Source organism: Macaca thibetana, chromosome 2, assembly GCF_024542745.1.
Source record: "Macaca thibetana thibetana isolate TM-01 chromosome 2, ASM2454274v1, whole genome shotgun sequence".
Taxonomy (NCBI): Eukaryota; Metazoa; Chordata; class Mammalia; order Primates; family Cercopithecidae; genus Macaca; species Macaca thibetana.
The window spans coordinates 53,077,846-53,099,712 of NC_065579.1; the positions used below are offsets into that span (position 1 = coordinate 53,077,846).

The 21,867-nt window shown below is 36.9% G+C and overlaps 1 protein-coding gene across 3 annotated transcripts in view; it reads left to right on the plus strand.

The window, feature by feature from the left end:
* Positions 1 to 21,867, plus strand: part of EIF2A (eukaryotic translation initiation factor 2A) — a 34,010-nt gene that overhangs the window by 764 nt on the left and 11,379 nt on the right. The window contains exons 2-9 of one of the 3 annotated variants that reach the window (XM_050779775.1): positions 5,211 to 5,280; positions 8,465 to 8,539; positions 12,299 to 12,417; positions 13,264 to 13,363; positions 14,054 to 14,136; positions 17,431 to 17,504; positions 17,637 to 17,781; positions 17,913 to 18,029. In XM_050779775.1, the coding sequence (XP_050635732.1) occupies positions 5,211 to 5,280; positions 8,465 to 8,539; positions 12,299 to 12,417; positions 13,264 to 13,363; positions 14,054 to 14,136; positions 17,431 to 17,504; positions 17,637 to 17,781; positions 17,913 to 18,029 (783 nt within the window). Of the gene's footprint in view, positions 1 to 5,210; positions 5,281 to 6,302; positions 6,379 to 8,464; positions 8,540 to 12,298; positions 12,418 to 13,263; positions 13,364 to 14,053; positions 14,137 to 17,430; positions 17,505 to 17,636; positions 17,782 to 17,912; positions 18,030 to 21,867 lie in introns of those variants that run through there. The other 2 variants (XM_050779777.1, XM_050779776.1) reach the window with 2 other exon arrangements.

The following is a 21,867-nucleotide window of genomic DNA, read 5'->3' on the forward strand; positions in this document are numbered from 1 at the left end:
ACTTAGATTGGACAATGCTGGGGAAGTTGCTTTACTAGGTTGTGGCTAGGAGTATTTGCATGTGAGTATTATGTAAGGGAAAGAATTGGGAAGGAAAAGAAGGCTTTGGTTAAGTTCTGGTAACTATACAGAAGGAAAAAAGTCATTAAGAGAAACGTCTGCATTTGAGGAGGAAGGCTATTTCCTCCCTTTTCCCCCATCCCCTGAAAGGAACCTTAAGGGCCGGGCGCAGTGGCTCACGCCTGTAATCCCAGCACTTTGGGAGGCGGAGGTGGGCAGATCACGAGGTCAGGAGATCGAGACCACCCTCGCTAACATGGTGAAACCCCGTCTCTACTAAAAATACAAAAAAATTTAGCTGGACGTGGTGGCGGGCGCTTGTAATCCCAGCTACTTGGGAGGCTGAGGCAGGAGAATTGCTTGAACCCGGGAGGCGGAGGTTGCAATGAGCCAAGATCGCGCCACTGCATTCCAGCCTGGGCGACAGAGCGAGACTGTCTCAAAAAAAGAAAGAAAGAAAGAAACCTTAAAACATTTTTGCACTTTTTGCCAGTCTACGTTTCTATTTCTACATTTTAAAATCTTTATTATTAAGCACCATGCCCACTGATAGTCTGTCTTATACAGTTTAGTCATCATTTATCAAACGCTGGCTATAATGTGCTAGGTAATATGCTAGGCAGAGACTGTTGGGCAAAGTTACATAATAAATTTTTTTTAGGTTCGTAAAGGTAGCTTGTTATTCACAATTTTTAATACTAAATTCTTATTTGAACTCTAATGAAAACAATACGACATTTAAAAATCTGATAAATAACCTCTCCTTTAAAAATGCCTACAGTAGTTAGTTCCTCACTGCTTACAGGGTAAATTCCATCCCACGTAGCATAGGGTATGTAACCATTTATAATCCTTGAATTGCTCTTGAGACTCATTTATTTCCTTGCTATCCCATCCTATTTTGTACTCCATCAATACTGAACTGCTTGTGAGTACCTTTGAACAACCTGTTTCTTCAGTCTAGTACTATCCTATGCCTCTAGTTGATTTGGCAAACTCTTTATCATCTGTTGAAATTAAAATTCATTTTAGATATCATTGCTCTGTGAAGCCTTTCCTCACGCTACCCAGATAGAGTCAGTCACTTCCTGGGCTATTTTTGTACCTTAAGTATATTTGAAATTTTGTTTCACTTACTAAGTAGGATAATTAGACATTCACTTGCCTTTCTCCCCTGCTAGACTGTGAGTCCTTCAATGTCAGGGACAGGGTCTTATTCATATCTGTCTTCTCAGTACTAGTGCAGTGCCTGGTAGACAATAGATACTCTAAATCAGGGGTCCCCAACCCCCCGGGGCCAGATTGGTACCGGGCGAACATTACCACTTGAGCTCCCCCTCCTGTTGGATCAGTGGGGACATTAGAGCCTCATAAGAGCGCAAACCATATTGTGAACTGTGCATACAAGAGATCTAGGTTAGATTTATCTGTTTAGACTATCCTTCTAAATGAAGGATAGCCACTTTATAGTAAATTAACCAAGGATGACAATTGTCTTACAGTGTTTAAAATGAGGGAATTTGTAAGAGCTTAAATGTTGTCTGTTCAGTGTACTCTTCGTATTCTCATATTCTTAGAGGCCCAGAGAGATTAAGTGGTCAGATTCATGCTGCAGATTGGCAGGATTAGGATCATACTTATTCAGATTGCTCAACTCTGTGGTCCATTTTTCTTTCACTAGAACAAACTGTTTAATCTTTTAAGCATTTTCAATGTACATATTTCATTCAACAGTAGATTATTTTACTTCCAAGATCTTTTGTTAAATTTAGACTCATGGGATTTTAGAGCTATGAATAGCTTGCAGATTAGCCAGTAAATTTTGTTAACCCCAACTCTTAATTGGGAATGACAAGCCAAAGCAGGTGAAAAAGGAATTTTTTCTTAAACTCATATAACCTAAAAGCCTCACTGCTGCTAGATCCAGATACTCACATGCTTCAGAAATCTGTTTTTCTTTCTTTCTTTCTTTCTTTTTTTTTTGAGACAGAGTTTCACTTTTGTTGCCCAGGCTGGAGTGCAATGGCATGATCTTGGCTCACTGCAACCTCCACCTCCCAAGTTCAAGCGATTCTTGTGCCTCAGCCTCCCGAGTAGCTGGGATTACAGGCATGCACCACAACACCCAGCTAATTTTGTATTTTTGGTAGAGATGGGGTTTCACTGTGTTGGTCAGGTTGGTCTTGAACCCCTGCCCTCAGGTAATCCACCGGCCTCTGCCTCCCAAAGTGCTGGGATTACAGGCGTGAGCCACCACGCCCGTCCAGAAATCTGTTTTTCTTCATCTCTAGGCTCTTGCTTTCCTCCAGATTAAATTCATCTTTAAACTGACATTCAACCAAACACCCAGCTCCAAAGGAAAGAACACATTTTTGCCAGTAGTCTCAGCAAAAATCTCAAGGCTAACTGCCTTTGACTTTGCTTGGCTCATCTTTGTATCAGTCAACTTTTAATCATGTAGTCAGGACTAAATTATATTCTCACTCCTGGATACTCCTCAAAAGAAAATGAGAGCCTCCTAAAGAAGAGGAGCTGGGTGCTAGGCACATAAAACAGCAATGTCCATTATATGAAATTCACATTGTCTAATCTGCTTGACCAGTTGAAATCACAGAGATAATTTGTTCAAAATTGAGTCATTTTCCTAAACTAATACATAGTTCAGTGAATGTAAGAGTTGGGAAAAGTATCATATTTTAAAGATGACTACACACCTGCCATAGGATCCTTGTTTATTGAAGCCCTGTGTTTTTCTCTCTCTAACGCAGGCCTAGAGCAATAAATAGTATATGAGTGTCTAAAAAGGCTAGTAAGCTTTGAAAAGATTATGTAGATGTTTAATGTATTTCACACAGCTACTGTGTGAATCTCTGGCGTTTATTTGTTGTTTTAATGAAAAGAACTGCTTGCATTGTAGATTTTTCTTTCTGCTAGAACATATTGCCAATCCCATTTGATTGAAGAGGGAAATCTCTGAAAATGGGGAATCACACAAACTCAGAATACACTATATTGAGCTAACTTCACATCGTATTTAGTTTCACGTTCAGATACTTGTAATTAAAAAGGACTCCTTGTTAGAAAGTTACATGTAGAAAAAAATTGTTTCAGTATTGAAAGGTTTTTTAGTCCATATTTATTTTTGGTTTTATTAGTTATAAAACAGTTTATGTTCTGTTCTGGACCTGATTTTGTGTTTTTTCTAATAAACTTTGTATCACAGCTTATCAAGAGTAAATTAATTAAACTGTGTATCCCTTTATTAAAATTTATATGAAACTACAAAGTAATTAAATCTAGCAAGGCATCTTAGAAATACAAAATGTCAGTTTGGGCGAGGTAGCTCACAGCTGTAATCCCAGCACTTTGGGAGGCTGAGGAAGGCAGATTGGATTGCTTGAGCTAAGGAGTTTGGACCAGCCTAGGCAATATAGCAAAACCTCGTCTCTGCAAGAAATACAAAACTTAACATGGCTTGGTGGTGTGTGACATGATCATGGTTCACTGTGGCCTTGACTTCCCAGGTCCAAGGGATCCTCCTGCCTCAGCCACTCGAGTAGCTGGGACTACAGGCATGTGCCACCATGCCCAGCTACTTTTTGTAGAGACAGCATCTCCCTATGTTGCCCAGGCTGGTCTCGAACTCCTGGTTTCAAGCCATCTTCGTGCCTTGGCCTCCCAAAGTGCTGGGATTACAGGTGTGAGCCACCACGCCTGGCCTGAGCCCTATTTTGTTTTCCAGCTTCATCATCCTCTAGCCACATAGGCCTTCTTCCCATCCCCTTGATGCTCTGTCATTTTTCTTTCCATGGGGTTTTTGCACTTGTTACTGTTCTCTTTGTTTGTTAACTGCCATTGATCCTTTACATCTCAGGATACAAAACACTTTAAAGGATGCTTTCCTTAACCTTCCATTTTTAGGTCAAAACTCTATTATACCCTCAGTGGTACCATATAGCTTTCCTTTGATGCTCTAAACACAGGTATACAGTTCCGTATATTTGGCTAATTATTTGATTACTGTTTGCAAAGTTCAATGAGGTCAGAGACAAGGCTGATTTTCTTTCGTATTATATCGCCAGTGTTCAACGTAGGGGCTAGGAAGTAGTTTTTTCATTTTTTTTCCCGCTAAGCATTTGTTGACTAAATGAATCTATTTATTTGGTTCAGCTTTAGAAGCATTTAGTTCAACCATTTAAAAAAGTATAGTCTAGGCTAGGCGCGGTGGCTCACACCTGTAATCTCAGCACTTTGGGAGGCTGAGGAGGGAGGATTGCCTTAGCCTAGGAGTTCAAGATCAGCCTGGGCAACAGTGAGACTCTGTCTCTATAAAACAAAACAAAACAAAACAAAACAAAAGCCAGGCAGGGTGGCACATACCTGTAGTCCCAGCTACTTGGGAGACTGAGCCAGGAGCATCACTTAAGTCCAGGAGTTTGAGATTGCAGTGAGCCTTGATCGTGCCAGTGTACTCCAGCCTGAGTGACAGCAAGACCCTGTCTCAAAAACATAAATAAAATAAAATAATTTAAACATAGAAATAAGAAGTATGGTCTAGTTCTGTAGATGATTATTTAATCTTGAACTTTGTTTCCACTTCATTTTTTAGGCTATTGCTGTCATTGGGGCCTTAGTAAATGAATATGTCTCATTCCACTTGTTCTCTTAGTTTGAGAAATTGTGAATATATTAATAATGCCTTATGTTTCTAAAAAGTTTAAACATATACTATATTTTTTTATTACTTTATGTAAAGCATACAGCTATCCTGTGTTCTGATATTTCCATTTTACAGATTAGGTCACAGATTCAGAGGTGGTAATGTATCGAATATTCCACAGGCAGTTACAAATTTAGGTCAGCCTCTGAGTTCATGTCCTCTTTACCATAAGACAGCTGCCTTTCTTTCAGTGATGACAAAGTTTCGAGTTTTTATTTAAAAAGTTACGTATTTCTCAGCAATTATATGATTTTATGTAACAGAGTAAGAAAATATGCCCTTTTGTTGCTAATATTCTATAGTTCAATGAAATATTTAAAGATTTCATTAATATTTTTACTAAAGCTATTTTTTTTTAAAAAAAGACATTTGTGTTAACTGAGTCTTTATTAACAAAGTAATTGTTGTTCTTTTTATTTTATTTCTTTAGTCCGAGGATCAGAAGGACTGTACATGGTGAATGGACCACCACATTTTACAGAAAGCACAGTGTTTCCAAGGTACGGTTTATTTTGTTAAGTAATGTTATATGTTACAGGGAACATACAGTACAATCTAAAGTGTTTTGTTGGTGGTGTGTTTTGAACAAGAAAGGAAAAGAAGAGATGAATTCGTTTGTATTGTATAATATTGTATTGTATAATGTTAACCGAAGATGAAGAGAATACATATTCTCTATCAAGGAAAATGATCTTCAGATCTGAAAATAGTAACTTAAGCCTATCTATAAGGTAGGGGGAGCAATACTAAGAAAAAGTGTGGACACTAGTGTGACTGAATACAAGCCTTTAGTTTACAAGAGTTTTAAGGAATGAGAAAAACTTGCAAATTTGATAGCCAGATCGCTGCCAGTAATCTTAGTGAAATCATAATGAAAAAGATATTAAAAAGGGAGGACATATATATACACATAGTATGTAGCTAGCTAGCTGTTTTTTTTTTTCCCAAAAAGACAATGGACAAGTAAACCAAAAACTAGTTAAAAATGCTTATCTATAGGGGGAGAGAGTTACAGGATGCAGGGGACACATCTGTGAAAGAGCTTTGGTATAGTTTTGACTTTGGACCATATAATTGATTTAAATTTAAAAATTAAAGGCTGGGCGCGGCGGCTCACGTCTGTAATCCCAGCACTTTGGGAGGCTGAGGCGGGCCAGATCACCTGAGGTCAGGAGTTTAAGACCAGCCTGGCCAACATGGCGAAACCCCGTCTCTACTAAAAATACAAAAATTAGCCGGGCGTGGTGGTGGGTGCCTGTAGTCCCAGCTACTCTACTCAGGAGGCTGATGCAGGAGAATCGCTTAAAACCCAGAGGTGGAGGTTGCTGAGCCAAAATCGTGCCACTGCACTCCAGCCTAGGCAAAAAGGTGAGACTCTGTCTCAAAACAAAATTAAAAATAAAACAATGGGAAACTAAAATAAGTAATTCTAGGTTTATATCAGGCTGGTGGCATAACCATATGAAAATGTGCAAAATTCTTTTATTTGAGACTGAGTTTCGCTCTTGTTGCCCAGGCTAGAGTAAGGTGGTGCAATCTCAGCTTACTGCGACCTCTGCCTCCCGGGTTCAAGTGATTCTCCTGCCTCAGCCTCCCAAGTAGGTGAGATTACAGTTGCCTGCCACCATACCTGGCTAATTTTTTTGTATCTGTAGTAGTGATGAAGTTTCACCATGTTAGCCAGGCTAGTCTCAAACTCCTGACCTCAGGTGATCCATGGGCCTCGTCCTCCCAAAGTGCTGGGATTACAGGCGTGAGCCACCGTGCCAGCCTAATAGTTTTATTTTAACTAAAAGTTGATATTGTCATTTAAATCTACTATAGGATAGAGTAAATTAATTGTATTAATGTCGTTAGGCACCAAGATTTTTCAGCATTAGAGTGAAAAGATAGACTTGCCTGTATCAATATGAACTCATGATTTCTTTTCATAAAACATTTGCATTTCCTAGTTCTATCCAATGAAAAGGCCTGGAAGCAGCAATAACACAGAAGCAGTGAATACCCCAGCCTCACAGATTGTGATCTCTAAATACAGTTCTTCACTAAAAGGAACCACTTCCTTGGAAAAGTGGTCAACTCGAGGTCTGGGAGAGAAAATGTACAAGTTGCAGTGGGGACTTTTGTGCCAGAAAGCAAAGAAGCTATAAAAGACTTAATGAGATTTTGTTAAAGGGTCGTAAGAATCAACTTGAAGAGATTCACACCAACCTAAGATGGGAACATTAAGAATTATGAATAGAAAGATAAAGCGTGTCAAGTATATAAATGCTTCCCCCAAAAATCCCCCCTCTATTTAAACCTTACTGGTCAGCATTGATGGTTGATGGAGTCCTCACTCATTACTTTGAAAATTGATAAATAAAGGGAAGGAATCAAGCACTTATCTTGCCTTATACAAACTGTTTATCAGAGTAACCAAATGGTTGATGATTTTGAAAAAGAGCTTTGTAGACGAATTCCAGTTAATAAATACAGAATGGATGCTGGATCAGACAATTACCATTTTGTCATCCTCAAGAAATGAATCTAGGCCACTGGTTCTCAAACTTTACCAAGCATGAGAATCATCTGAAAAGCTCATTAAAATCCAGATTACAGCTCTCTTTCCAAATGTTCTGATTCATTAGATCAGCGGTAGGGCCCAATAATTTGCATTTTTAAGAAATTCCCCAGTGATACTGATGCTGCAAATCTGGGGACCCCACTTAAGAACCACTGATCTAGGCAGATGATCATCAAAAGACGCTGAAACCTTTAGCTGAACTGTTTGATGACTGTTAATGGGGAACTTTATAATCAGGCTGTTGTCATCTGACTCTACTGACCAGTGACTCTACCACCACTACGCCTGGCTAATTTTTGTATTTTTAGTAGAGACAGGGTTTTTCCATGTTGCCCAGGCTGGTCTCGAACTCCTGACCTCAGGTGATCTGCCTGCCTTGGCCTCCCAAACTGCTGGAATTACAGATGTGAGCCATTGCACCATGGGAAAGAGATTTTAAAAATGTTTTGATATCTATAAACTGAGTGTAAACTGTCATTATTGTGTGATTGCAGAAGCACAAATGTCATCTTCATTTGTGCCGATGAATTAATGCAAAGATAGTGTAAGGGATGTATTAGTCAATTCTCAATGCATTTGTTGTTATTTTGCAATTCAAATTATTTTTTAGCCAGGAAGTTTTCATCTCATGTTGTGACTACACTAATGTACATCTACATGTGCATAGATACACATTTCTTTTTGGGTATTCATTATCACTGGGTGATGTATTCATAATAAACCTCTTCAGTTCAGAGATACAGTACTTAGAGTTTTGATTACTTGATAGAATATTCCCAAGTAGTTAAGTGAGGAGCCTTTTATTATTGTTATACTTTCTATTTCTACACATGAGAAATTGATGGAAGGCCTACCACACAAACTTGTTCACCCAAAAGGCTCTATTTTTTTTTAATCCATCTGTTAGTATGAAATCATTTTCCAGCTTACTTTACAATGTTTATTAGCATTGCATTTTAAAGTATTTTGGCAGATGAAAGCATTTGGGAATTTTCTTAAATTTGTGCAAGTTCTGAGTTATTAAATTGATAGTGAAATGGTTGACTTTATAATCAGATTTTTTTGAAAAGTATTAATGCTTATTCATTTAAACTTTTTTTTTTTTTTGTCATTTTCAGGGAATCTGGGAAGAATTGCAAAGTCTATACCTTTAGTAAGGATGGGACCTTGTTTGCCTGGGGCAATGGAGAAAAGTTAGTGTTCATTTACATAACATATTTTGTGTATCATGAATATAAACACTGGCATTATTTGAATAACAGATATTTGAGTGTCATTAATAAAATCCATCTTTTAATGTCATGATGTAGTGAGATATTACCTCTCATTACACAGAATACCTTCAAAGTTGTTCGTTTCTATATATATGCCATGACTTGCTTTAGTTATCTAGTTACCTAGAATTAAAAATTAATGTATGAAAAACATAATTTAATGCTAAAGAAACTGAGAAGTTGTTTTAAATAGTGGTCTAAGTTATTGGTTGGAGTTTCTTAAATCTGCACTAACACTGAGAGAATAATTCTCTTTACTCATTTAATCCTAGATGTAGATACTCTTTATCTTTGCTGTTAAATTGCTAACAACTGCCTGCAGTTATTATTATTAATCTTACGTATATAAAAGTGTATGTTATTCAAAAGAATGTTTAGTATAATATATGTTACATAAAATACCAGTTTACAAAATTGGTCTTGCACAAAAAATTATGTTGATTAAATGCTTATATTTTGTTAAGAAAACCAGTCCTTTTTAATTTTTCAAGAGTTACTACAACATTTTATTTCACAGACCATGCAAATGCCCAAATACTTGATTGGCTTAAAGTTATTTACATTGTTTTAAACCACATATAATACTGTTAGGTTTTTCAAAAGGGAGAAAATACATGCATTAGTTTGAAAAGCAAATTTTAAACGTTGTTCTTTACAATGGTAATGTATTCAGAAGTCTTTCAACTACCAGGTGAGATTGGATTAATAGTTGCTTTTTAAAAATTGACTACTAAAGAGAACATGTTGAATTAGTTGATTCACCTTTTTTAAGTAGCTGGCAGAATTAGCTTTTATAATTTAAAAAAATTGGTCTTTTATTCTTTTTTTTTTTTTTTTTTTTAATTTTAATAGAAACAGGGTCTTGTTATGTTGACCAGGTTAGGCTCAAACTCCTGGGCCCAAGCAGTCCTCCTGCCTCGGCCTCCCGAAGTGTTGGGATTATAGGTGTTAGCCACTGTGCCCAGCCCTTTTTTTTTTTAAGTTATTGAATCTACTACTCTCTCTCTCTCTCTTTTTTTTTTTTTTTTGGAGACAGGGTCTCACTGTGTCACCCAGGCTGGAGTGGTACAGTGGCACCATCTCAGCTCACGGCAACCTCCACCTCCCAGGTTCAAGCGATTCTCCTGCCGCAGCCTCCCCAGTAGCTGAGACTACAAGCTGAGCCCACACCACCACGTCTGGCTAATTTTTGTATTTTTAGTAGAGATGGTGTTTCACCCTGTTGGTCAGGCTGGTCTCTAACTCCTGACCTCAAGTGATCCACCATTCAGCCTCCCAAATCATTAGGATTACAGGCGTGAACCACCTCACCCAGCCTGAATCTACTACTCTCAAATCATTAATAATATAATTATAATGAGTCTTATCTACAATGTTAACAGTTTTAATCTCAGCCTCAAAAAATAAGATGTGATCTCAAAATTTCTTATTTTGTGTAACCTATTGTGGGTACTTAAATTTTATTTTTTAATCCATATTTTAATTTGTATTATTTGAGTAATGAGTCAATCGAAATTTACTACCTAATGGGCTATACTATACTTCTTTTCATTGTCTTTTTTGTTTTGTTTTTGAGGTATTCCTTGTTCTTCTAGCTTAGAGTTTGTTGAATAAGTCTATTTTTACCTTGGCAGTTATTGTTAATAGTTCACTCGTATCTGCACTTAACCTTCTGTTGGATTCAACTCTGAATCCTTTTAGTATGTCCCCGTATGTCATGTCCATGATTTTAATAGATTTCATCTATATTACGTTCTAGCATTTATTTCATTAAAGTGCTGTGACCACAATGGTACTTATTGTTCTGGGCCAAGAGAACTAGATTTCATGTATTGATTGTGGTCTTTGTTCAGTTTCTGGTTAACTAAGTCAGAAACCATTATGATTCTTCCTTAAATATGTTTTTTCTTAATTAAAATAAACATCCGTCATTAAACTAAGAATAACTATTAAAGACCATCAATTCTGAGGAGGCTGTGGTTGAAAAGCAAAGAAAAAAATGAAGGTTAACAACAGCAACAACAAGAAAACAAGAAAGCGTCTCGTAATTCTAAAATAGGTTATTTGCAGCAAGTTGTAAAGACTTCCATGTAGGTGTCTGTGTTTAAATAATATGTGGTAGTTTTTCATTCTTTTCAGTGACTGCTTATCTTAAACTCAGTTATCTTCCTCAAACCTGAGTAGAACAAAGTTACTTACAGCAACTTCTGAAATAAGATGGAGTGTCTTTTTTTTTTTTTTTTTTTTTTTTTTTTAAACACCCCAGAGTGTTTAGTACATAAAAGCAAGCCAGGCCAAACTGATTTCAAAGCTTGGCTGTGGCATTTATCAATAGTATGATCTTGAGCAAATTATCAAATCATTTTTCTAAGCCTAAATTTAAGCACATGTAAAACAGAAATGATGATGTTTATAAGATTGTTCTAAGGATTAAATGAGAAAATGTACGTAAAGTGGTTAGGTACATAGAAAACATCCCAAAATGGAACTGCTTTTATCATACAATTATTGTCATTTTTGTCTTTGTACTATAATAATTCTTAGAATCATATCTTTTAAAGATTGCTCTTGAGATTGTAGTAGACGTCAAATGTCTCCTTACTGATTTCCCTAGCTGCTATAGCTTCCATTTACTAAAAAAAAAAAAAATTTTAATTGAAATGAGATCTTGCTATGTTGCCCAGGCTGGTTTTGAACTCCTGGGCTCAAGTGGTCCTCCCACCTCAGCCTCCCAACGTGCTGGGTTTACAGGCATGAGCCACTGCACCTGGCCCATTTATTCAAATTTAAAAGTATACTTTTGTGGGCCAGACACAGTGGCTCATGCCTGTAATCCCAGCACTTTGGAAGGCCAAGGTGGGTGGATCACCTGAGGTCGGGTGTTCGAGACCAGCCTGGCCAACATGGTGAAACCTCGTCTCCACCAAAAATACAAAAAATTAGCCAGGTGTGGTGGCATGCGCCGGTAGTCCCAGCTACTCGGGAGGCTTAGGCAGGAGAATCACTTAAACCCAGGTTGCAATGAGTCAGGATTGTGCCACTATACTCCAGCCTGGGTGACAGAGTGAGACTCCATCTCAAATAAAAAATAAAACCAAAGTATGCTTTTGCCATTTTCTCTAGCACCTTTGCCTTTCCTTTGATTTGATAGACCTCAACTTCTCTGTAGATTAGTTTTGTGTTCACTTAAAGGCGTTTTTTTCCTTTTCAGCTGAAAGTGGAATCATCCATGTGTCTTCTATTTTATATCGTTTCCCAACACTAGCCTTATATAGGAGGCTTTTGGTAAAATATATACTTTTTTTTTTTTTGAGACAGAGTCTCACTCTGTTGCCCAGGCTGGAGTGCAGTGGCACGATCTCAGCTCAGTGCAGCCTCTACCTCCCGAGTAGCTGGGATTATAGGTGCCCACCACCGCGCCTGGCTAATTTTTGTAATGTTAGTAGAGACAGAGGTTGTGCTGGAATCACAGATGTGAGCCACTGCACCTGGCTTTTTTTTTTTTTTTTTAAGTTAAGGTATTTCCTGGATATTTTCTAGAACCAACTTGAAGTTGCTTTTTATGAAAAATGAACATTTTGGAGTGATCTGTGTTTGAAAAGAGCTATGAATGTTTTGGTTAGTGTTGACTACTATAAAACAGTATTTCATTGTTGAAATAATTTCTTTTGAAACCAGAGTAAATATTATCAGTGTCATTAACAAGGGGCTACTGCACTCCTTCGACCTCCCAAAGGCAGTTTGCCTTGAATTCTCGCCCAAAAATACTGTCCTGGCAACGTGGCAGCCTTATACTAGTAAGTATTTTCTCAGTGTAAAAATACTGTGACAGGATCAATTACGTTTAGTCGGGGGAAAAAGTTATAAAGTTTATAACCTCATAAGAAAGTAATTTGTCTTTACGATACTTTTGTGTTTGTGAATATTTATGATCAACAGTGAATCTTGTACTCTCCAAATAAACAATGTATTGAAAGTAATTTCAAGGTCTATGGTAAGTTAATGTAAAGAGCCCTTATGAGCTAAAGGAAAAGAAAAAGCTCAAGGGAAAATTCAGAAAGTAAATAACTGCTGGATAGAGATTTCTGAAGATTAAGAATAATAATGACTTTTAAAATCAAGACATTTTAAATAATTATTACATGAAAGGAAGTACAGTAGACAGAACATCTAAGGGATGTGTATGGTATAACAGTAGAAAATGTTGTGCCATTTTCCAATATATTTAAAGGGATACCTAATGATAATATATTATATGAACATTTTATATAGCTGTGTTTCATGTAATAAAATAGTTATAAGGGCTTATTTTAAGAAACATTTTCTAATAATGTTGATATGGTTGAATAAGTAAATGATAATAGGTCATTGGGTTACAAACATCCTGAGTTTTTGTTCTTTCAAAAGGCATGAACTCTAATGAATCTTATTTTTCCAAGTGAATGAAAGAGATACTGAGAATCAGTGTAGAATCATGAATGGTTTATGTAACCTTTTTTTTTTTTTTTTTTGGTAACACAGAGGCAAGCTTTCATGATTTAACCCATTTGATAGTAATCCATGTCAAACTTAATAAATAAGAAAAATAATCTTTTTACAAATGTTACAAGGCAATTACTGAAAAAAAAAAAAATTTATTGCAGCTTCTAAAGATGGCACAGCTGGGATACCCAACCTACAACTTTATGATGTGAAAACTGGGACATGTTTGAAATCTTTCATCCAGAAAAAAACGCAAAATTGGTAAATAAATGGTTTAAAATACTAATTTTTTACATAGTGTTTTTAATGTCATCACTGTATAATATTTGTTTTCCTGATATTGATTTAAAAAAATAACTTATCAGACAAAAATCTGCATTTTTAAGGATTTTGTATGTAGGAATGTAATAGAGCAAAAACTTGATCTTTCTTTCCTTTAGTATTAAGTGGAAAGGAACAATATTTCTTTTCTTTTTTTTTTTTTTTTTTTTTTGAGACGGAGGCTCGCTCTGTCGCCCAGTCTGGAGTGCAGTGACGTGATCTTGGCTCACTGCAAACTCCACCTCCTAGGTTCAAGCGATTTCACCGGCCTCAGCCTCCCAAGTAGCTGGGACTACAGGCGCGTGCCACCATGCCAGGCTAATTTTTGTATTTTTAGTAGAAACGGGGTTTCACCATTTGTCCAGGCTGGTCTTGGAACTCCTGACCTTAGGTGATCCACCCGCCTAGGCCTCCCAAAGTGCTGGGATTACAGGTATGAGCCACTGTGCCCAGACTTTTCTATTAACATATATTGACTAAAACTATTAGTAACTGACTTGATATCATATTTATAAGTGTTTATAAGTGTTTTTCCTTAAATAGTAACCAGTATCATAAATTACTTTAACATGTTAATGTGATGTTACATTCCGTCTGAATGTTTTTTATACTTTTTTTTTTTTGACATAGGTGTCCATCCTGGTCAGAAGATGAAACTCTTTGTGCCCGCAATGTTAACAATGAAGTTCACTTCTTTGAAAACAACAATTTTAGTATGGAAAGATATATGACATAATTTTATTACTTACTGTAATCGTATACAGTTTTCATTAACTTTTATGACACCATAGGGTTTTCCTAAATACTGTTAATTTATTAATCAATAATTGCTATTACATTCATTTTCATAATTTTTTATAAGTCTGAATTCAGTGAAAATCTATAACACAAAGGTTTTCTTTTACAATAACTTTTTATTATCTGATAATTGCTATTAAGACATTTGAATATCTTTTCCTGAAAGTAATTGCTATTGAAATTCTGTGACACAAATTTTTTAGATATTTTATACTGTAGAATTTTAAACATAAAACTTCAGACACCTAGTCCTAACATCAGCTTATGGCCAGTCTTATCCATGCATCTCTCCAGCTACCATCTCTCTTACTAAGTGAAAGCAAATCCCAGACATGGTATAATTTTATATACTTGTTAAATATATAATTGTAAATATTTCAGGGTAGATTTCTGAAGATTGGGGCCTTTCATTTTTTAAACTTAGCCACAAAACCATTATCACAAATTATTAAATATGTGTTCAAATTTCTACTACTTGCAAATGTTACAATTTTTTTTAAACTCAGGATCCAAATAAGGTACTGCACATTGTGGTTGGTTGATATATCTTTTATGTTTCTTTTGGTCCTATAAGTTCCCACACCATCTTTTTTTTTTTTTTTTTAATTCATAATTTATTGTTTAAGAAACAAGGTTATTTGTCTTGCGTATTTTCCCACAGTTTGAATTTTGCTTTTGTATCCCATGGTATAATTTAACATGTTCGTCTGTCCCCTATAAATTGCCAGTTAACTCTAGAATTGGTCAGCTTCAGGTTCTTTTTTAAATGAGTAAGGGTAAGACTACATTATAAGGTGATGTTCACTTCTTTTATCAAGAAGCACATAATGTCTGGTTGTCTTTAATTTTGTAGGGTTAGCTGACAATGTTTCATGCCTAGATGCATTATTTCATCAGTGGTTGCAAATTGTTGATATTCTGGTGTTTTCTCCCTCCCTTATTTTTCAGCTGTACTGCCTCTATAAAGAAAAATTTCCCCTTCTACTATTTGGTTACCTAGTGCTGCATTTATATAGAAAAGGCAGGATCAATATTCTTGCTTTTATCAGTTTTAATATAATGTATTCTATCTCTAGCAACCTTCATTGTAACCAATTAGCTTTTTCCCCATTCTTATTTTTTGAGAGTGGGCCTCATTCTTTTGTCCAAGCTGAGCGCAATGATGGCTTGCTGCAACCTCGACTTCCTGGGCTCAAGCAATTCTCCTGCCTCAGCCTCCCAAGTAGCTGGGACTACAGGCTTGCACCACCACGCCCGGCTAATTTTTGATTATTTGTAGAAACAGGATCTCACTGTGTTGCCCAGGCTGTTTTTTAGTTCCATTCTTTTTTTGTTTTGTTTTGTTTTGTTTGAGAAGGAGTTTCACTCTTGTTGCCCAGGCTAGAGTGCAAAGGTGCGATCTTGGCTCACTGCAACCTCTGCCTCCCAGGTTCAAGCGATTCTCCTACCTCAGCCTTCTGAATAGCTGTGATTACAGGCATGTGCCACCACGCCCAGCTAATTTTATATTTTTAGTAGAGATGGGATTTCGCCATGTTGGTCAGACTGGTCTCGAACTCCCGATCTCAGGCGATCCACCTGCCTGAACCTCCCAAAGTACTGGGATTACATGCATGAGCCACCGTGCCTGGACTTTTTAGTCCCATTCTTAATGTGGATTGAAAATATATGTGTTTCAGTCCATTGTAGTTATTTTTCTTATGGATGCTCAAATTGTCTCATCATTGACCAATTAGTCTTTAGTGACTTCTTTGCTATATGGTAAGAAAAGTCATTCTAGGATTAATTTGTACATTTCTAACCATTACACCTAGAACTGGCTAATTTTTCAGGAAACCCTATCTCCTTTTTGGTGTGCTACTTTTGAATAGCTATTGATCTCTGAAATTGAACAAATAAAAGTATTAGCTCTTGATCTCAGTAAAGGAAACATTAAAAGGAAATGGGGTTTCTTGAAAAATTGGCTGAGTCTAGCAAAAAAAGTTGTATTTAGGTTCTAGGGATTCTTATTAGCTGTTGCATTGGTCATTGTTTCTAGGCATTTTTTTCTATTTAAAAAATGTAACAATCATAGTTTTTTTAAAATTAAAGTTTTATGCTTATAGTTTTATTTAAATTAAAGACTACAAGGTTTTTATTTAATTTCTTCTATCTTATTTGTATTGCCTTTTGTTACCACCAAGAATCTTGTTTCTCTGGAATACCAGGGATGATAATTTGAGAATATCACATTCACATAAGCGTTCATTTGGTTTGTTCCACATTATCCACAGGGTATTCTTAGAATCTTAATACCAAAAAGTGACACTATTGCTGAAAATAATTTTTTAAAAAGGGTTTGCAGTTATTTTTGTCTTTAGAGCATCCCATTACTGATTGTACAGTTTTGAGTATATCATAGTTAGAATAGGAATTGGTAACTTTGTTCACACATACCAAAGATGGCATGTAGGCTGATTTTGAGCAATATCCAATGAGTATAATTATGCCTTTCATTTTCCTGTGTTTGAGGCGCACTGTCACCTCGCTGTTTCAGGGTTAACTTGCTTTCTTGTCTGATTCGCCTCTTTGTGAGCATGCCAAATGAAGAGGGATCACCACTTTGACAGTTTGGTGCGCTGCATTTGAAAAGCCATTGATCTCTGAAATCAAACAAAGAAAGTATAGTAGCTCTTGATCTAATTAACTAGGGTAGCAGTTTTATTAATAGCAGCATGGTTTGGACTGTAAATATCAGCCATTGTTACTATGGTTGTGATCATGGTTATCATGCATCTGTTTATCACATTAAGTTATAGAATTTCCATATCCACATTCTGCAGTAGCAGGCCAAGGTTGATCTTTTCCTTCTAATAGGCTCTAAGACCACTTTATTTCAGCGATTGAAGAGAGGATAACTGACATTTATCAAATACCTACCATGTGCCTGGCACTGTTCTCTTAAAACCAATTACTGAGAGTTGGGTGGTATAATCGCATTACTTGCCTGAGCTCACACTGCAAGTAAATGACTGAGTAGAAATTGAAGCCTACATTTGTCTTGCTCCTACCCCATGCTTTTTCCACTGTGTTACTGTGTGTCACCAGCAGGAGACTACAGTGAGTACTATTAGTGTGTAGTTATAGTAATCCTTTATAATGTATTCAGAGTCTAACATGTTCCTTTTAGCCTCTCTCATCAATCTGGTTTAATTTACTCTTTTTTTTAGACACAATTGCAAATAAATTGCATTTGCAAAAAATTAATGATTTTGTATTATCACCTGGACCCCAACCATACAAGGTAATTGCTGTTTTTGTTTAAGTGGAATATTATGTGTTTAAACCTTTTCCTAGTTTTTTGTGACTGTAAAAACATGTCCATCTCAGTTTTTATTCTCAAAAAATTAAGTAATGATTTATGTGTGTATCTTAGGTGGCTGTCTATGTTCCAGGAAGTAAAGGTGCACCTTCATTTGTTAGATTATATCAGTACCCCAACTTTGCTGGACCTCATGCAGCTTTAGCTAATAAAAGTTTCTTTAAGGCAGATAAAGTTACAATGCTGTGGAATAAAAAAGGTATGCTAAGTATATTTTATCCCTCTTGTTTACCAGTTGTTAATTTAGGCTATATTCCTGTGCATATAACAGAAGAATCAATGCCCATGTAATTTGTGTTTTAAATCTAATTAAAGTTTTTACTGTTATAGCTACTGCTGTGTTGGTAATAGCTAGCACAGATGTTGACAAGACAGGAGCTTCCTACTATGGAGAGCAAACTCTGCACTATATTGCAACAAATGGCGAAAGTGCTGTAGTGCAATTACGTGAGTATTCCAGCAGTCTTCCTTTGATTAGAAACAATGGTAGTAAAAAATACTATGCCATAAAGATGATATAATCTAAATTCTTGATCAAAAGATAGAATTCAAATACCTTAATAACCTTTAAGATAAAATTCTTCTTTTTTTTTTTTTTTTTTTTTGAGACGGAGTCTCGCTGTGTCTCCCAGGCTGGAGTGCAGTGGCGTGATCTCGGCTCACTGCAAGCTCCGCCTCCCGGGTTCACGCCATTCTCCCGCCTCAGCCTCCCAAGTAGCTGAGACTACAGGCGCCTGCCACCACGCCCGACTAGTTTTTTGTATTTTTAGTAGAGACGGGGTTTCACCATGTTAGCCAGGATAGGATAGTCTCGATCTCCTGACCTCGTGATCCACCCGCCTCGGCCTCCCAAAGTGCTGGGATTACAGGCTTGAGCCACCGCGCCCGGCCAAGATAAAATTCTTCTTAATTAAGAAACTTAAAATCATCCTCAAACATACCTTATTTTGGCAGAATACAATTAGTAATTTGAGTTATGCCAGCGTTTTAGAAGTAAACTTCCTGAGTGAGGTAATTCCGTTGTAGTAGCTCTTTTGGAGCTTACTTAGCTAATTATGACAGCAATTTGCTTAATACTATCTTTAGAATTGTTAGTAATATCCAAGAGGCCAGGCATGGTGGCTCATGCCTATAATTCCAACACATTTTGGGAGGCTGAGATGGGAAGATCATTTGAGCCCAGGAGTTCAAGACCAGCCTGATCAACATAGTGAGACCCCGCCTCTACAAAAAATAAAAAAACTTAGCCAGGCATGGTGGCATATGGCTGTAGTCCCAGCTCCTCAGGAGACTGAGGCAGGAGGATCACTTGAGCCCAGAAGTTCAAGGCTGCAGTGAGCTATGATCATGTCACTGTACTTAAGCCTGGGTGAAAACCCGTCTCAAAATAATAATATCCAAGAATGTTACCACTTCATCTGTTGTTTTAATGAACTAAAACTTTAAAATAATAGTTTTAAAATACTGACAGCTTCCTAATTTTCTCGTTTTGAATTGAACTTATGTAAGTAGGGTAATCTACCTTTTAAAAAACTGTATTTCCATTGAAGTCAAAGAAAAAACAAGGATGGCTCCCCTTTTCACTTTATTTTAATAACATTCTGAAATACCTAGTCACTCTAACTAATCAGCAGAAGTAGAATATATACAGTTTTGAAAGAAAACAAAATCATCTCTGCTCATGTAGTCGAAGTCACACTATAACCAACAGCTACTTTAAAAAAATAAAAGATTCCATATATAGCAAAAAAATAATAAGAACAAATATATAGGGCCAATGGGAAGAAAACTTTAAAACTCTTCAGAGAGACAAACTATGGCCTTTACTAAGAAGAATTATTTTTATAAAGATGTCATTTCTCTGCTATCAATCTAAAACTAAATTTAAATGCTGACTGATTTTTTTTTTTTTAACTAAATAAACTGGCTCTAAGGTTGGTGTTGAAAAATGAACACACAAGAGTATTTTGGAAACTTGTGTAAAAGAAGAGCAGGGCAGGGGAAGTTATCTGGAGTTCTGACACTACCAGATATTAAAATGTACCCAGCACTTTGGGAGGCTGAGGTGGGCGGATCATGAGGTCAGGAGATCAAGACCATCCTGGCTAACATGGTGAAACCCCGTTTCTACTAAAAAGACAAAATTTAGTTGGGTGTGGTGGTATGTGCCTGTAATCCTAGCTACTCAGGAGGCTGAGGCATGAGAATTGCTTGAACCCAGGAGTCAGAAGTTGCAGTGTGCCAAGATCGCGCCACTGCACTCCAGCCTGGTGACAAAGCGAGACTCCGTCACAAAAAAGAAAAGTAAGGCAATTGTAATTAAGACAGTTTGGTTGTGGTATATGGATATACTGGTAAAACTGATAAATCAGTGGAAGAGAACAGAGTCCAGAAATAGATCCATACTTTTGTAGACATTAATATATGATAAAGTCAGCATTTGAATCAATGAATCAATGGAGGAGAAAATATTGATCATTTAATATATGGTTTGGGACAACTGGCTAGTCATTTGAAACAAAAGGTTATTATCTTCTTCACCAAGATAAATTCTGGTTGGGTCAAAAACTTATACATAAGACTGCAGAGGAACTAGAAGAATATATGGGAGAATTTTTTTTCCTAATCTTAAGAGTGGAAAAAGACTTTTTAAACAAGACAGAAGTACTAAGGGGGAAAATGATGAATTTGACCATAGAAGAATAATGGGTTATTGCAGTAAGAAAAGAAAAGCATCCATAAATTAAACAAAATGAACAAGAATTTGGGGAAAATATATTTTTTAAATAGTCAAGTGATGTGTTATGAGAAAGGGTAAATGTTCTTAATATATCAAGTAAGCCAAGTAAAAGACCAATAATTGGAGAAAAATAAAATAGGCGTAGGATAGTAAAAATTAGTCCTCAGAGCCAGTGTGGTGGCTCATGCATATAATCCCAACTATCTAGGAGCCTGAGGTGGGAGGATTGTGTGAGCCCAGAAATTTGAGGCTGCAGCGAGCTAAGATCCCACATCTGTACTCCAGCCTTGGTGACAGAATGCGACCATCTCTTTAAAAAAAAGAAAAAAAAATCAGCCCTTAGAAAAAGAAATAAAATTACTTATATTAAAAGATGCTTAACTTATAATTAAAAAAATAGAAATGAAAACAAGATAGATATTTTCACTTAATAGGCTGATGAAGATAAAAATATGAAACTACACAGTATGGTTGAAGTATAGTGAGGGGGAAGCCTGCATCATCAAAAACTGCTGATAGAGGCTAGGCACAGTGGCTCTTGCCTATAATCCCAGCACTTTGGGAGGCTGAGGCAGGTAGATCACCTGAAGTCGGGAGTTCATAACCAGCCTGACCAACATGGTAAAACCCCATCTCTGCTAAAAATACAAAATTAGCCCTGCGTGGTAGCTCATGCCTATAATCCCAGCTACTCAGGAGGCTGAGGCAGGAGAATCGTTTGAACCCGGGAGGCAGAGGTTGTGTTGAGCCCAGACCGTGCCACTGCACTCCAGCCTGGGTGACGAGAGTGAAACTGCATCTCAAAAACAAAAAAAAAATTCTGAAAGGATATCCAAGAAATATAACATAGGGTTGCCTTTGTGTAAAGTGACCTGTGTTTGTGGCTTTTTTTTTTTTTTTTTTTTTTTTTTTTGAGATGGAGTCTCGCTCTGTCGCCGAGGCTGGAGTGCAGTGGCGCGATCTTGGCTCACTGCAACCTCTGCCTCCCAGGTTCAAGTGCTTCTCCTGCCTCAGCCTCCCGAGTAGCTGGGATTACAGGTGCATGCCACCATGCCCCACTAATTTTTCTACTTTTAGTAATGATGGGGTTTCACCATGTTGGCAAGGCTGGTCTCAAACTCTTGACCTCAGGTAATCTGCCCACCTCGGCCTCCCAAAGTCCTGGGATTATAGGCGTGAGCCACTGCACCTGGCCTTTTGTGCCTTTTTAAAAAATATAGGGCACAGTGGCTCATGCCTATAATCCTAGCACTTTGGAATGCCAAGGCAGGAGGATCCCTTGAGCCCAGGAAGTCGAGGCAGCAGTGAGCTTTGATCATGCCACTGCACTCCAGCCTGGGCCACAAAGTAAGATCCCATTTCTATAAATAAATAAATAAATAAAATAGTTTGTATTTTGATTACCGTCTGCACGTATTACCCTTTCCAAAAAAAATGTTTATTAATAGTAACTATTACTATAAGGCCATATTACCAAAATGTTTAAAAGACATTAAGATTCAGTAGGGGTTCTTAAATATAAATTTATGATTATACATTAATCGC